The sequence below is a fragment of the Neolamprologus multifasciatus genome, chromosome 19 (genome assembly GCF_963576455.1).
Source record: "Neolamprologus multifasciatus chromosome 19, fNeoMul1.2, whole genome shotgun sequence".
Lineage (NCBI taxonomy): Eukaryota > Metazoa > Chordata > Actinopteri > Cichliformes > Cichlidae > Neolamprologus > Neolamprologus multifasciatus.
In genome coordinates, this window is record NC_140457.1 from 27,478,900 (window position 1) to 27,495,413 (window position 16,514).

General features: G+C 43.5%; 1 protein-coding gene and 1 long non-coding RNA gene across 4 annotated transcripts in view; both read right to left on the minus strand.

Moving 5' to 3' along the window:
- LOC146496756 (uncharacterized) overlaps positions 1-16,514 on the minus strand; it is a 496,205-nt gene that overhangs the window by 29,398 nt on the left and 450,293 nt on the right. The gene's annotated exons all lie outside the window — the stretch shown is intronic.
- LOC146496755 (MAM domain-containing glycosylphosphatidylinositol anchor protein 2-like) overlaps positions 1-16,514 on the minus strand; it is a 149,192-nt gene that overhangs the window by 29,398 nt on the left and 103,280 nt on the right. For all 3 annotated transcript variants that reach the window (XR_014871051.1, XM_085142525.1, XM_085142524.1), the window contains exons 10-12: positions 12,944-13,092; positions 8,845-9,022; positions 871-891 (exon numbers count right to left, since the gene is read on the minus strand). Coding sequence is in view for 2 of the 3 variants with exons in the window: in XM_085142525.1 (XP_084998651.1) it covers positions 871-891; positions 8,845-9,022; positions 12,944-13,092 (348 nt within the window). In the remaining variant the exon portion in view is untranslated. The remainder of the gene's footprint in view (positions 1-870; positions 892-8,844; positions 9,023-12,943; positions 13,093-16,514) is intronic.

The following is a 16,514-nucleotide window of genomic DNA, read 5'->3' on the forward strand; positions in this document are numbered from 1 at the left end:
CTTAGAGGTAACACTCAACCAAAACTCCATGGAGCTGTTTTCTCACAGCATATGCACCACAGACTGCCAGAGGCTTGTTAGATGGAGGAGTCATTAAATTCCTTGCAGCCAAAGCTAACTGGCTTCAAACCCGTGTTTATTTTCAGTCGTAGTTTTCATCAGCTTTATTCTTGATAACTAAACTAACGCACAAGGACAAAAAACTGTGATGAAATGCTCTGACGCTTTACCGACGAACAGAACAAGATGAAAAAGTTCCCGAGAGATGAGATTCAATCAGAGTTATTTAAGTTGTGCAGAGAGGCAGTTTGGATGTGATCCAATCAGAAGTAATCTCCTCGTGCACGTTTGATCTGCCGCCAACAAACAGGATGGGAAGCTCCTATGCAAAATGTCAGCGCATGAAAGGAAGCGAAGCGTAGACATACGGACACCGCTCACATTTCAAGGAAAATAAGACGCTGTATAAACTTTTACCTGTAAAAATATGACAAACACAGGAAGTCACAGGAAGCAACTAACTAACAAACAACAACCAAAATGCTAACATAACAGAAGAACGCTGGAATAACCACGATGTGATCGACCAATGATATTATATGACTTTAAATGTTCTTCCACCTGGACTCTGAGCGCCTCTGGCCTCGTCACGTTTCATAGAACATATGCTAAAGTTATTAGAATAAATAAATATCAGCTGTCAGGTGGGAGGCACCTGAAAAGCTTTTTCTGTACTTCCTGCAGGAGCCTACACTCATATATGGCTAATCCACCTTTGGTTATGTTCCCAGTATAGAACTGGGACTTTGGACTGTTTTAAACCCGAGTGCAGCCCAGTGTGTGACTGTGTCAGTGTGCGCAGATACTCACTGAGATGTGGGTTAACAGGAGCTGTGAAGGGACAAAGAAGAAGAGGTCAGTCAGAACAGATAGCAGCCCTGCAGTCCAACAACATTCAGTGTGACCATCATGATCCAGTAACTGTGACACAGACGTGAGAACGGTGTCGTTTCAAATCAAGCTGGACGTAAACAGCTTTTTAGATCATGACGAAAAGACAAAGAACAGGAAGTGACCTTTCAGAGTAAACCTGTTTGACAGTGAGCCCCTCTGACACATGTCATCATGCTAAAGTTAAGATATAAGAATAGATTGGATGGTGCAGACCTCAGTGACACTCCCAGGCTGCTTACCTACAACCTGATTCTAACCTATAAAACCCTTGAAGACTCAAGCAGCTGTAAGAAAGTGGAAGTAGCCTACACACACACACACACACACACACACACACACACACACACACACACACTGTACAGCTGTTGCATTATTTGTCAGTGAGCTTGTGCTTCCTTTTCATCCAGCACTAACTGCAGAGCTCTGAGGTGCGCTTGTCCTGTGCTTTGTTACTCTGTGGCAGTCTCAATATTACCACAGCACTTCAGTGTCTGACCACATGTAAACCGTGCTGGAAACCTTGATGACTCAAATCTATGACAGTTGTAGTGTAGTTAGTGTGTAGTGTAGTCAATAGTGTTGTGTGTGTCAGAACAATGAGGCGACTGCTGAGTGTTACAGGTGTTACAGCAGTGATACATCTGCTGCTGTCAGGCCTGCAGGTATCAGGCTGTTGTTCTCCTTCATCTCATAGTGACAGAAATTATTTTTGGAGTAAATAATTTGTGTGGCATCAGATTTGATGCAGAACAGCTGATTGTTCTGTAAATAGTTTGAAATGTTTATTTAAAAAACACCTTGGCTGCATTTTTAGGTAAACAGCTGCAAAAAACTTTGTTGTTTGCCAAACTGAGTTACTTTTTTGAAGAAGTAACTATATAATTAATTGTCCAACATTGGTCATTATTTACTGTATTTGCAGACAGAGTTACAGACTCTCTCCCAGACCACAGACTCATCATACAGTCAGAGCTTTATAAAAGAAACAAAGAAAGTTGTGTTTTCAAAATTGGAGTTCAAGTTATTTTTCCTTCCAATAGTGTGAACATGCTACAGGTCAGGAACAAGATTGTTTTTAATTTTCATTGTAAGTGGGCTAAAGCAGTTAATTAGAAGTAGTCTAACATAAATGCTGTAATGTGATTAGGCAAGGCAAGTTTATTTGTATAGCACAATTCAACAACAAGGTGATTCAAAGTGCTTTACAGAGACATTAGAAACAAAAACAAATAAAAAGCGTGATTTAAAATTGATTAAAACAAGCAAACAAACTAACTAATTAACAAACAAACAAACAAACAAAACAGTATATAAAATCAAAACAGATAAAATCAGAACAGTAGATAAAATCAGTAATTAAAATGTGAGTTTTGAAATTTAAGCCTAAGTGTGGATTTGGTGCTTTATTCAAATGCAGCTGAGAACAGGTGAGTCTTCAACCTGGATTTAAATAAACTGAGTGTTTCAGCTGATCGGAGGCTTTCTGGGAGTTTGTTCCAGATATAAGGAGCATAAAAGCTGAATGCGGCTTCTCCGTGTCTGGTTCTGACTCTGGGAACTGATAAAAGACCGGATCCAGATGACCTGAGGGATCTGGAAGGTTCATACTGGGTCAGGAGGTCACTGATGTATTTTGGTCCTAAACCATTCAGAGCTTTATAGACCAGCATCAGAACTTTAAAGTCTATCCTCTGACGGACAGGCAGCCAGTGTAAAGACCTCAGAGCTGGACTGATGTGGTCCACTTTTTTGGTCTTAGTGAGGACTCGAGCAGCAGAGTTCTGAATGAGCTGTAGTTGTCTGACTGATTTTTTAGGTAGACCTGTAAAGATGCTGTTACAGTAATCAAGCCTACTAAAGATGAATGCATGGACTAGTTTTTCCAGGTCCTGTTGGGACATCAGATCTTTTATCCTTGATATATTCTTAAGGTGATAGTAAGCTGATTTTGTTATTGTCTTGATGTGTTTTTCTAAGTTTAGGTCTGCATCCATCACTACACCCAAATTTCTCGCCTGGTTTGTGGTGTTTAGGTGTATAGACTGAAGTTCTCTGGTGACCTGTAATCGTTTTTCTTTGGAGCCAAAGACTATTACCTCAGTTTTGTTTTTGTTTAGCTGGAGAAAATTGTGGCACAACCAGTCATTAATTTCCTCAATGCATTTACCAAGAGCCTGTACAGGGCCTCGGTCTCCTGGTGACATTGTGATATATATTTGTGTGTCATCTGCATAGCTATGGTAGTTTATTTTGTTGTTCTTTATAATCTGTGCCAGTGGGAGCATGTAAATGTTAAACAGAAGGGGTCCCAGGATGGAACCTTGGGGAACTCCACATGTGATACTTGTCTGCTCAGATGTGAAGTTACCTATTGATACAAAGTATTTCCTGTTTTCTAAGTATGTTTTGAACCAAAACATACTTCTCTGCAGGTCATTCACCAGGTTACTTTAATAAACATGTAACTTGGATGATTGGATGCTGGTGTGACCACAGTGCACACGTCTGCTGTTCAATTCAATTCAGTTTTATTTATATAGCGCCAAATCACAACAAAAGTCGCCTCAAGGCGCTTCACAAATAGACATTGTTCCTGGTTGTTCAATAGGCTACAGTGGGGCAAAAAAGTATTTAGTCAGCCACCGATTGTGCAAGTTCCCCCACTTAAAATGATGACAGAGGTCAGTAATTTGCACCAGAGGTACACTTCAACTGTGAGAGACAGAATGTGAAAAAAAAATCCATGAATTCACATGGTAGGATTTGTAAAGAATTTATTCGTAAATCAGGGTGGAAAATAAGTATTTGGTCACCTCAAACAAGGAAAATCCCTGGCTCTCACAGACCTGTAATGTCTTCTGTAAGAAGCTTTTCTGTCCCCCCTCGTTACCTGTATGAATGGCACCTGTTTGACCTCATCATCTGTATAAAAGACACCTGTCCACAGCCTCAACCAGTCAGACTCCAAACTCCGCCATGGCCAAGACCAAAGAGCTTTCGAAGGACACCAGGAAAAGAATTGTAGACCTGCACCAGACTGGGAAGAGTGAATCTACAATAGGCAAGCAGCTTGGTGTGAAAAAATCAACTGTGGGAGCAATCATCAGAAAATGGAAGACATACAAGACCACTGATAATCTCCCTCGATCTGGGGCTCCACGCAAGATCTCATCCCGTGGGGTCAAAATGATCATGAGAACGGTGAGCAAAGATCCCAGAACCACACGGGGGGACCTGGTGAATGACCTGCAGAGAGCTGGGACCAAAGTAACAAAGGTCACCATCAGTAACACACTACAATGGCAGGGAATCAAATCCCGCAGTGCCAGACGTGTTCCGCTGCTGAAGCCAGTGCATGTCCAGGCCCGTCTGAAGTTTGCCAGAGAGCACATGGATGATACAGCAGAGGATTGGGAGAATGTCATGTGGTCAGATGAAACCAAAGTAGAACTTTTTGGTATAAACTCAACTCGTCGTGTTTGGAGGAAGAAGAATACTGAGTTGCATCCCAAGAACACCATACCTACTGTGAAGCATGGGGGTGGAAACATCATGCTATGGGGCTGTTTTTCTGCCAAGGGGACAGGACGACTGATCCGTGTTAAGGACAGAATGAATGGGGCCAAGTATCGTGAGATTTTGAGCCAAAACCTCCTTCCATCAGTGAGAACTTTGAAGATGAAACGAGGCTGGGTCTTCCAACATGACAATGATCCAAAACACACCGCCCGGGCAACAAAGGAGTGGCTCCGTAAGAAGCATTTGAAAGTCCTGGAGTGGCCTAGCCAGTCTCCAGACCTCAACCCCATAGAAAATCTGTGGCGGGAGTTGAAAGTCCGTGTTGCTCGGCGACAGCCCCAAAACATCACTGCTCTTGAGAAGATCTGCATGGAGGAATGGGCCAAAATACCAGCTACTGTGTGTGCAAACCTGGTAAAGACCTATAGTAAACGTTTGACCTCTGTTATTGCCAACAAAGGTTATGTTACAAAGTATTGAGTTGTATTTTTGTTATTGACCAAATACTTATTTTCCACCCTGATTTACGAATAAATTCTTTACAAATCCTACCATGTGAATTCATGGATTTTTTTTTCACATTCTGTCTCTCACAGTTGAAGTGTACCTCTGGTGCAAATTACTGACCTCTGTCATCATTTTAAGTGGGGGAACTTGCACAATCGGTGGCTGACTAAATACTTTTTTGCCCCACTGTACGTGCACGTTAGCATATGCTGCTTCCGGTGCGGAAACTCCTGTGGGGAGCTTTGTTTCCGGTGTCCTATTCACGCCTTGTTTACGGTCCAAAACAAGCAAATGAATGAATGAAGCGGCAATTTACATTTCTATAGATGTCTCGGGCATTTACCCAATATATCTGTAAATGATGTTCATCGACTTGTCGATATTTTCCCCCGCGCCTCAGAGCAAAAGAGAAAAGGATTCAAATGTTATATTTCTCAGCTGTCCCTCGTTTATCGCGGGTGTTATGTTCTAAAAATAACCAGCGATAGGTGAAATCAAGTAGCCAATTTTATTTTTTGACGGTGCAAAACGTTTCGTGGACATCGTGGACATACAGCACTGCACTTCAGAGTCACACTGCTAGCATCGATGCAGCGATTCTGTACAGGAGAGACGTCACGGAGGAGATCGTCTGCAGCGATCAGGACACAATGTGATGTAAAAAAATAAGCATGCAAACTTGCACTAAAAAATCTGCGAACCAGCCAGGTGAAAGGTGAACCGCGTTATAGCAGGGATAGCTGTAAGTTTGAAGGTAAGTCACAACATACCCTTCGTACATACTAATGTATAGAAACCGTTACCAGCAATCGTTCATTTTTGTGTGGCTTTTTTCACGGTTTGTTAACATGCTGTGTAGGTGTGTACTTGACTAGCTGATCTCGACATAACGGGGAAACACCTGGTTTGACTATTGTTCACCTGTAGTTTGAATGCTGAACATTTGCCTGTTTAAATCATGAGACCAGTCACTATACAGAGATGAGCTTCTGAATGTGGACGATGTGTCTTCTGCTGCAGTTCTGCTTGTGTTGAGTGATGTAAACAACTGATCGATCTAAACTCTTTAAACGTCAAAGTTGATCATTAGATTTTTATGACACAACAGTGGTGAGTGTTCCCACCTCCTGCTCTTTGTAACTTAACGCGATCTTTCCGTTTTCCAGTTTTGGACATGATTTTGGAGGATATCTTCGCAGTAGCGATTGACCGCAAAGTAAAGAAATGTACAACCCCACATCCGGTCTCAAACCAGGAAGTTAGCATTTTCTCGTGCACAGGGTCGATTGTCCAGCCTACATACATAAGTGTCCCTGGGCAAGATAAGCAAGTTGCTCTCTGATGTGTTCATGTGTGCATGTTAGATACAAAGCATTTAGGTGGAGGAAAAAGGGCTTGTGTGAATGAGGCTTGTTGTACAAACATGGGGCGATCGTGGCTCAAGAGTTGGGAGTTCGTCTTGTAATCGGAAGGTTGCCGGTTCGAGCCCCGGCTCGGACAGTCTCGGTCGTTGTGTCCTTGGGCAAGACGCTTCACCTACCACCTACTGGTGTTGGCCAGAGGGGCCGATGGCACGATATAGCAGCCTCGCTTCTGTCAGTCTGTCCCAGGACAGCTGTGGCTACACCTGTAGCTGCCTCCACCAGTGTGTGAATGTGAGAGTGAATGAATAGTGGCTTTGTAAAGCTCTTTGAGGTGCTATATGAATTCAATCTTACAAAGTGCAGTTACCATCATGGTTGTGTTTGTGGCACAGAGGTAAAATCGTGATCTGGAGGTGGCAGGATGTTCACTGACAGTCAGAAGTCTTCATCACGCAGCAGACTAGGTCATGTTTACTTGTGCATCAGTGTCTCCTGCTGTGAGCAGGTTGTTTCTCTGTCAGCCTGATTTTACTCCACTCGTGTTTTTGTGTTTTATTTGACTCCTGTCTGCACTTCCCACCAGGAAATCTGTGACACTTCAACTGTTAACTTGTCAGCTAAAAGTCTTGTTATCTTAAGTCATTCAACACAGATATAAATTATTATTTAACATTTGAGGCATTTAAGCTGCCCTGTGAAGCTTCCTGACTTTACAGGCTGTTTCATCAGTGGCTTAAAACAGAACAAGAGAGAAGGCCAGAGTCCAAACAATATTAATGATTAAATACATGTTGGTGTACAGACAAACAGGAAGTGAAAAGAGATGAGTGAAAAAATGCCCATCAGCTGTTATGCTGGAATAAGGGTCAGGCTAAGGGTCACCTGTTCCAGCTCTAACTATAAGCTTATAGATAAGGAGAAAAAGACATGTGAGTAGCGTTTGTTGCCTTTATTCTGAGGGTTTAGGTTGCAGTGTGGGGGGCAGGGAACCAAACCTTTAGTATACATCAGGGCAGCAGGGGGGTATCGCCCAATAAGCCACGGTAATGAATATGTCTGCTTTCTAACCTGCAGCCAGTTTAAAGCTAATGTCATGGTGAACTTTGTATAATCTCGCCAAACTAATAGATGAGTCCCTCAGTTACTCAGCAGCCATCTTCCAAAGCACGAGGCCACTTTATTGAAGCATGATCTCCATCCTGTGTCACTGAACCACATGAAAGAGTTTCTCTCTTTGCCTACACATCACACTTCAGACGCCGTCACTGCTGAACTCAGAATCCTGTGAGTGCTGAGCTGGACTCAGCCTCTCTGCTCAGGAGATAAACGACACAAAGCTGACCTGCACCAGTGCAACGTGTTTATCACTGTGAGGTCATCAACACTGAATTTATTGTCAAAGGCGTTTCTCAATGTGAAATAAGCAGACAGCACATAATGAAAAGCCCAGAGTAATGTAACGAGAGGTCACATGTTAGCTTTCAATTTCAGGTTTATCAACTTTCATTGTTTTATATTCACATTTGTGGTTTTATTGTTTTATTGTGAAGCACTTTTTGATTTTTATGTGTGCTTCATAAATACATTTGATTTACGTACTATCAGAGCAGCAATCCTCTCTCCTGTTCCTGTCCTTTTCTTACATCTTTCTCTGACAGTAAACATGAACATTTATTTTCCCCTGAGAAACACAGCAGGTCTGCTTCTGCTGCTGACTGTAATCAGAAAGAGTTTGTGTGCTGATAGCTGTGGGTCTGTTTCTAATGCTGCGTTTATAATCACGTATCTTCTATCTGTAGCATTCAGCCATCTGAAGCATGAATGCATGGCAGGGATGAGCAGGAAATGTCCTGTATGACATAACTGCCTCCATGGCTGCAGCGCATGAAAGATGACCCCACCAAGAGCTGCATCTCAGACTCTACCGGCCTCAGCTAGCATGTTAAATGTTAGAGTTCATGACAGTAAAGTTCAAAACCCCTTAGACAGTACAGTTTGCTTCTTTGTTTCTCTAAGATGATGGCAGCACTGCTTTGGTTTGCCAAGCTGCATCTGAACACACCGTGAGACTTCTGTAATGTCCTGTGTAATGTACATCACCATATGTGGCAAAAACCAAACAGCATGTCCCTACAACATCAGGCATGGTGGTGCACGGCTGGTGGTGGTGCCACTGGCACCCAGCACGCATTGAGTTCATTGTTGGGTTTTTTCTCTGCTTTCTTTGTATTTTAGGGTTTTACCTTCAATATAAAGCACAGTTTTGCTGAATTTAGATGATGCAGCAAATCTACTGAAGAACAGCTGGAAGAAAGAGGTTTGTTACAGACCTCGACCCAACCTGAAACACTGTCGCGAGCCTGAGCTGTGCATAAATGTTAACCTCAGAGATCTGCAGCAGTGTTGCAAACAGCTGTGCGTGTAAATCCTCCACAAAGACTTGAGAGGCAGTGTTTGTATACCTGCTCTTGATTGGACGATAGAAAACGAGACGGCCTACCGCTGTACGTGATGATGCGCTCAGTGGAGTCTCCTTCCCCGTAGCGGGTGATGGGCGTGAGGCGGACCAGGTAGGATTCAGGTTTGATGAGTTCGGTTAAGTTGTAGGTCAAGAGCTCCCCCTTCTGGATGGTTCCCTCCATGGGAATCTCCTGCTCCCACCAGCGAGACTGACCCATCTGAGACAAACAAAACTCATCCAAATAACACATTTATTAGCTCGACAGATCAGCCTAAACTCAGCACAGCGAGCCAAATGTTCATTGGTTTTTAATTGGCAACAACAACAGGAATATTCTGCGTGTTAACCTGAAGCAGCTGCTGTGGTAACTTTACCGTAACACGTGACTGCATGTCGACAAGCAGCAGCAGAAACTCTAAGCTGAGGCAGAAACTGTGGAAGCATTGTTGCCATATTTATGTCCATGATGCACTAGAACAACTGTAACTGAGCACATATTCCACTTAGGCCAGTCTCCTATTACCCAATTTAAATCGCATTATGCAGATCTTCACCACAATGCAATGAGATCTTCTCTTGCCCATGTCAGGTTCTCCTTGATCCATGCCTGTCTATGGTGCATGACCAACACCTCATTGATGCAGGATGTTAGAGATACAGGAGCTACAATGTTGCAAAAGAACAAAACATGCAGAAATGTATCAGAAGGCTCAGTCTGCTTTATATAACACGATTACTACCATGGACTCTGTAGTGGCTCATAAACAGGTAGCTGCTCTGTCACTCTGCCTCACACACCACCACTCATTATGTGCAGTCAGTACAACGGATGAATTATGTTGTTCATCAGAGCAAAATGTTGTGTCGTTTAAAAAAATATTATTTTAATTCTGAATTCTGCTTTGCTGTGATTTATGGGAATACTTTGAGCTTGAGGCACAAGTGTTTCAATTGTTGTGTCTTGATTTATGTCATCTCTCAATTTTCTTCCCCCCAAATTAAACATTTTGATATTTCTTCCCCGACTTTGTTTGCCTCCTCACAACTTTTTTCTCCCCATCAGCACTTCCTCCTTTTCTCTGTTTCTCAGCAGCTCTGCAGAAGGAAAAGACGAGCCAGTTGCCATGGGAACACATCTTCCTCCTGCTCCTTATTTTATGATGCCAGGCTGCTGCTGCAGGGACCTCAGGTAGAGTTTCAGGGATCTGTGCTGCAGGAACATTTTCCACACGTGTGTGTGTGTGTATATATATATATATATACACACACACACACACACACATATACATATAGTCATGTGATCAGTGTGTATTATATGAAGCTGAAAACTAAGGGAGGCAGATCCCAGAAGGTTGATTCTGTTCATCTGGACGTTTCAGTGGGAGAAATGTTTCATCATCATCAGGTGACGTCTTCAGTCTCAGCTGACTGCAGGTTTCCAGCCTTATAAACAGGACATTTGCATAATGACTGAATCCAGCCCACTGACTAACAATGTCATGAACAGTCAAAGGAGCTTGCAAAGAAAAGCGTCTGGACTTCTTTAAGTTACTTGAAGACGTTTCACCTTCATCCGAGAAGCTTCTTCAGTTCTAAGGTCAAATGGTGGAGAGTCCCAGATATAAACCTAGTGGGAGTTTCCCCCCACAGAGGGACAAAAGGACCCCCTGATGATCCTCTAATCGCCTGAGCCAAGGTGTGAAACTGGGTGTGGGTCCCAATCAGCCAGAGTTTCGGGTGAGCTGGATGACTGAGAACCTTTTGTACACGGAGCGACCTCTGCAAGCGGAAGTGCTCCAGCGCGGGAGGCAGCCGCACCTGCAGCTCAGCCAGCGTCAGCTGTGCTGATGACCTTCTTCGTGACCGTCCTGTTTAGCAGTGCGACTCAGCTCTGGATCGTTGAGTTAACCCTGGTTAGTACGGCTGTGTTTCTCAGTGTTGCTAAACCTCACCAGTGTGGATACCTTTGCCCACATGTGTGTGTTTCTTTGTGTCACCAGGGAGTCACGGTTTGGGAGCACGGGGAAAGTTGGAGCCACACTCACTGTGTGTGATTCAGGGGAATCGCCACGGGAGCCACAGTGCTGGAGATCTGTATATATTTCTGGAGCGGTGTTTCTCTGTTAATAAATTCACCGCCCTGAGTGTTTGTAAGGTTGGAAATGTGCAGTCAGCTGAGACTGAAGACGTCACTTAGACGATGAAACGTTTCTCCCACTGAAAACATCCAGAATCTACTTTCAGGGAAAATATTCCAGAATTTTGAAACCTTCTAAAAACATTAAAAACTGAATGAATGTCCTTTAAATATTTGTTAGTCCCTACAGATCACCTGCAATTACAACAATTACACAACCATTGATTTTCAGCAGAGCTTCACTGCAGGTGAAGCCCGACGGAGGCTTTAATGTGTCAGAGAAAGCAGGAGCAATACTGCCACCTGTCTCTCCCACACTCACTCACTCGTATACACTATGTGGTCACCGTGAGCTTTACCTCCATGTGACTCTGCAGGGTAAAAATCAACCACAGAGAAAACACTGAATGCCCCGTAAGATCTAACAGTCTGTTACAGGCCCCACGAGGATAGAAGAACAGAGAAGCAGAGGCATGTTTCAGTTTGGTTCCCCATAAACACACTGCTGCAAACTGCATGGCTTTGTGATGTTCTTAATGGAGCAAGAACACCAAGAGAACACATGCAGGAACAACTCGGTATAGAAACAACAACTTTTTAGTTGACATCTATCAGTCCATCCATTTTCTTAATGCCATTTCAACTGGGATCGCAGAGGGCTGGAGTCTTTCCCACAAGAGGCCGGGGGAGAGGTTGGCGGTCCAGCAAAGGACTAACACAGAGGACACATACGCTTACATATTCATCCTACAGCCAATGCAGAACCTAGCAGGCACATCTTTGACCTATGGGAAGAAGCTGGAGTGGCTTGAGGAGAACCCATATGGGGAAACATGCAAACTCCACACAGAGAAGCCAAAGGCAGGTTCAAACCCAGGACGCTGGCTGCAAGGTGTCAGTGCTAACTGCTACACCACCTATTTACAAAGCTAACTAGTAAATGGTAAATGGTCTGTATTTGTACAGCGCTTTACTAGTCCCTATGGACCCCAAAGCGCTTTACACATCCAGTCACACACACATTCACACACTGGTGATGGCAGCTACATTGTAGCCACAGCTGCCCTGGGGCGCACTGACAGAGGCGAGGCTGCCGGACACTGACCTCTGACCACCACCAGCAGGCAGCGGGTGAAGTGTCTTGTCTAGTACATCATATATTTATTTATTTTTGGTAACATGGTAAATTGGTTCTCATACAGTGCTTTTCTATTTTACTGCCACACTGAAGGTGCTTAATATTTGACTTGTATCAAACACATAAGACAGTAGATGAAGATGATTCCTGACATTGTAGAAGTTAATGTTGTTATTCCAGAGTGGGAATGGGAACAATGTACATTAATCTAGAACAATAACACAAAGGCAGACACGAGTTTGTGGAGTTACATTTTTCTTACTTCTCATGACAAAGTTCCTAATTTAAGCATGTTTTTCTTTGCAAGCTATAGTTTCACACTGTTTGTTTTCCTTTAGTCACAAAGCTGCTTCGAGCACAGCTATTAGAATAGTTAGTTAGGATTCTGTCTGCTAACTGTGCTAACACCGCTCGTATGCATGGCTAGTTTCAGGGTGGTTTAAAAAGCTGTGAGCAGTCAGTTCAGGATCAAGTGCAAAAACAGGCAAAGGTTTTTTAGTAAATTAGTGTCCGATTGAAATATCTCCTCCCACCTCACATGTCGTCACCGTGCTCTTTGTAAATACAGCCTGGGGGAAGTCAGCAAATCAGTGCTCAGTGGTTACAATAGACTGTTTTCAATTAAATATTTGTATAATTAAACACTGATTTCTAACTTCATAACTCACTTAGACTTCACAGTTATGGATTATCAGCATAACTGTAACTGTGAAGTCTACCGTCCATATAAAAGGATTTTAGACATTTCAAAGACACTTACAAACTCTGGAAAACCTCCCCTGAGTTCGGACAAACAAAATGCAAATGCATTTGTGGGGACGACCGATTGCTTCATTCAGATCACTCCGACGTGCTACACTGACCTGCCTGATGCCGAGTCTGTAGGCCAGGATTCGATCCACAGCGTTCGGCTCCATCTGAGTCCACTGCAGTTTGAAGCCGTAGACTCGCGGCCTGTTCTGCCACAGAGCGCTGTAGGTGTCGTAGTAAAACTCTGGAGGGTTGGCTTTCCCTGAGGAGACAGTGGGGTCAGAGGTCACACAGAGCTGGAGACAGGTCCAGGATATCTTTTTCACACATGAATAGAAATGTTGTCACCATGTTTGTCAGTGTGTGACACTTGGTGTTACGACGGGTCCTTTTTATATCTTTGGAAACTGAAGTGCGAGGCTGCAGATTACTCACTGTTGTGTGTTTGTGTGGTGATGCTTGGCATGGTGAAACCACCAACCAAAACAAGGCTGTTGGCCAATTTAGCAAAACTATGGCTTTTCTCAGTAGACTTGGCTGTGTCAGTAATACACATGACCACACTGTAACAGCATCTTTGTTTATGTGTATGAACCTGCTTTTTGACTGTAACAGTATCAACATAAGTATCAATAAACAAAGATGAGCTATCTGATGGCATTATAGTTACATTTTCATAAATAATGCTAACAGCAACATGATTTTTTCTATGTGATACTGTTACTAATTCTGCCACCGAGTCTGTTTTACTCCAAGCAGCTGATGAGTAGTGTTACTGTCGGGACTTGAAGCAGTTGGCTGAGGGCATTTAACTCTGTGCACGTGCACAGTGCATGCCCTCCCTACACAACTGAAATGATCAGCAGCTCCTTGCCTTACTTTGTTGAGCAGGGACAGTGGCTGCAGACTCATTTGTTTGGTAGCCGCAGCTTGACTTGTTTGGTTTGACCGTTGGCATCCATGATCTCTTTTCAAGGTCCTGAATAATCAGGCCTCATCTAACCTTAAAGGCCTTACAGTACTGTATGCACCCATTAGAGCACTCCACTCCTGCTGTTGTTCCTAGAGTATTTAAAAGTAGAATGGGAGGGAGAGCCTTCAGTTTTCCTCTTCTGTGGAACCAGCTTCCAGTTTGGATTCAGGAGACAGACACTATCTCTACTTTCAAGATTAGGCTTCAAGATTAGTTTATACGCCCATCAGCATTTAGTTATTAGTTAGGCAGATGGCCCCGCCCCTCCCTGAGCCTGGTTCTTCCTGTTCAAAGGGAGTTTTTCCTTCCCACTGTCACCAAAGTGCTTGATCACAGGGGTCATATGATTGTTGGGTGTTTCTCTGCATGTGTTATTGTAGGGTCGACCTTACAGTATAAAGCACCTTGAGGCGACTGTTGTTGTGATTTGGTGCTGCATCAATAAAACTGAACTGAATTGAATTTCCACACCTCAGGTCAGCAGGCTGGTAGTGATAATCATAGACACTATGTTATTATGAGGGCAAACACTTCCTGTTACTCCAGGAACGATCCAGTCGTGAACCAAATTAAGCTTCTTTGTGTTCGCTGGACTCCAGTTACAACAATTCATTCAGGACTGAATACACACTGTGTGTGTGTCACATGCACACACCTGGGTTTATGTCCTTAGACTAAAAGTCAATGCAACAGGAAGCAGCACAGCACTGTGTTGGTGTTATCTCTGTCTCGTCTCAGGTTTTCTTGAGTTTTCTGTGACTGTTTTAAACGATGTGTGTTCTGCTGCATTTGTGTGATAACAAGATTATTTATGTCAGACCTCAGCAGAAATCAGGGCTTTGAAAACACACAAAATAACTTCAACAGACAGAAATGAATCATCCTATTAAACTTCAGTTTGTTTCATCTGTCTGAAAGTGGGAGGAGCCGTCGGACCGTTTGGCAAGTCGTCACGTTGGCACGTTGTCTCACAGCTTCATGTCTGCTGTCACTTTTATTCTGAAGCTTTACGCTGTCTCATTGGTCGCTGAAGGATGAGCACGGTTTAAAACGCCACCCGTGTGTTCACACCTGATTAACAACACAAACTGTCTGCCATAATCACCAGCATTTTCTATCGTCTTTATATCCTGAGCTTACAACTCCACTCTTACAACACTTTCTGCTGCTGCCTGCAAAACGCGCTGCTCAGCGGTTGGCCCTGATAAGAGGCTTAACACAGCGGCGGGTTCTGCAGGAAGTCTCTCGGCGCTGACAGGGTGCCTCTGCAGGGGAGCTTTCAGAGGAGACGCAGATACGAGTGGCTCAGAGACCCGGAGAGTCGGTTCAGCCTGGAAGTCAACGACAACTCCAAACTCACGTGAGAACAAAACCAGACCTGAGTGATTAAAGAGACGGATTACTCGTCCGACGTACGTATTTGTTGAAAACTTAATGAGCCGAGTTACCATAATTCAAACCCCAGAAGGGTTTAAAAAAGGTTTAAAAAACATTACTGATATTAAATGTCTTCTCTCCTCATGCTTGTTCAGTTACATTAAATTATGATTTTATTCGTTTCCTCACGTTAAGATAACGTCCTCATAACAACATAACAGCAAAAAAACTGAAACATCTGAAGTTCGGGATACAAATACTAAAATTATTAAGTTAAGCATTCCTCACACACACACACATATATATATATATATATGTGTGTGTGTACACATTAGTAATCTACAGGATCCTGCATGACTGAGTACCCGCTGTTAGCTTTCTTTGTGCTACATGTAGTGCCGTAAGCTTCTTCAGTGTCAGGTCCTGCTGCTGTCCAGCTCTTGTCTGCTTTTGTGATGGTGACGGCTCATCCTTTAGTCCACCAGTCACCGTTAGTGTCATGTGACACCTCTCTCTCTCTCAGATGTTCTTCCAGAATTGCTCAATTTCAGCTGGATGGGAAAACACTCGCTGCTATTATTCTCCTGTAGCTGAGCCGTGGATGGATGGATCTTTCAGAACAGACCTCAGCTTCTCTGGTGTCTCACGTCAGCCTGGTGGCAGAGCTGTGGGCATCTGGCAGAGCCTCAGTTATAGAGAACCTGTTTCCACTCAGGACCTGACACCCTGCTATTATTATTTAACCAGCTAACCGGTTAATCTTGCAATCAAGTGCTTCTATGATTACTGTGACAATGGTGTAGATAGGTTCACTGGTTTCAGTGGTTCACTGGTTTTCAGAGGTTCACTGGTTTCAGTGTATGCTAGTACAGTTCTTATATAGCACTTTTCTCCTGGAGTACACAAAGCGCATTAACCCCATTCACATAAGCACTGAGTGCTTTTCTAACTATCATTCACACTCTGATGGATGCAGAGAGCAAGTCGGGTTAGTATCTTGCCCGTGGATATTTGGCATGCAAACTGGGGGAGCAGGGATCGAACCAGCAACCTTCCAATCAGCAGCTGACCTGCTCCTGAGCTGTCAGACTGTGGGCTGATCTGACAGAGCAGCAGGAGCTGTCAGGCTCAAATCAAGTGTCCAACATAAGGCTTCTTAAACCACTTATGACTGATAACCTTGGGCTGTTTTACACTATTATGGTACACAAAACTGTTTCCCTATAGTAATATGTTCAATGCTGTCATGAAGACAGCTACACCTTTCTTCATTAAGCTGACCATGAGGTCATGTAGAGGAGGGAACGCAGCACTCTTATAGGCAGCGTGTGGTC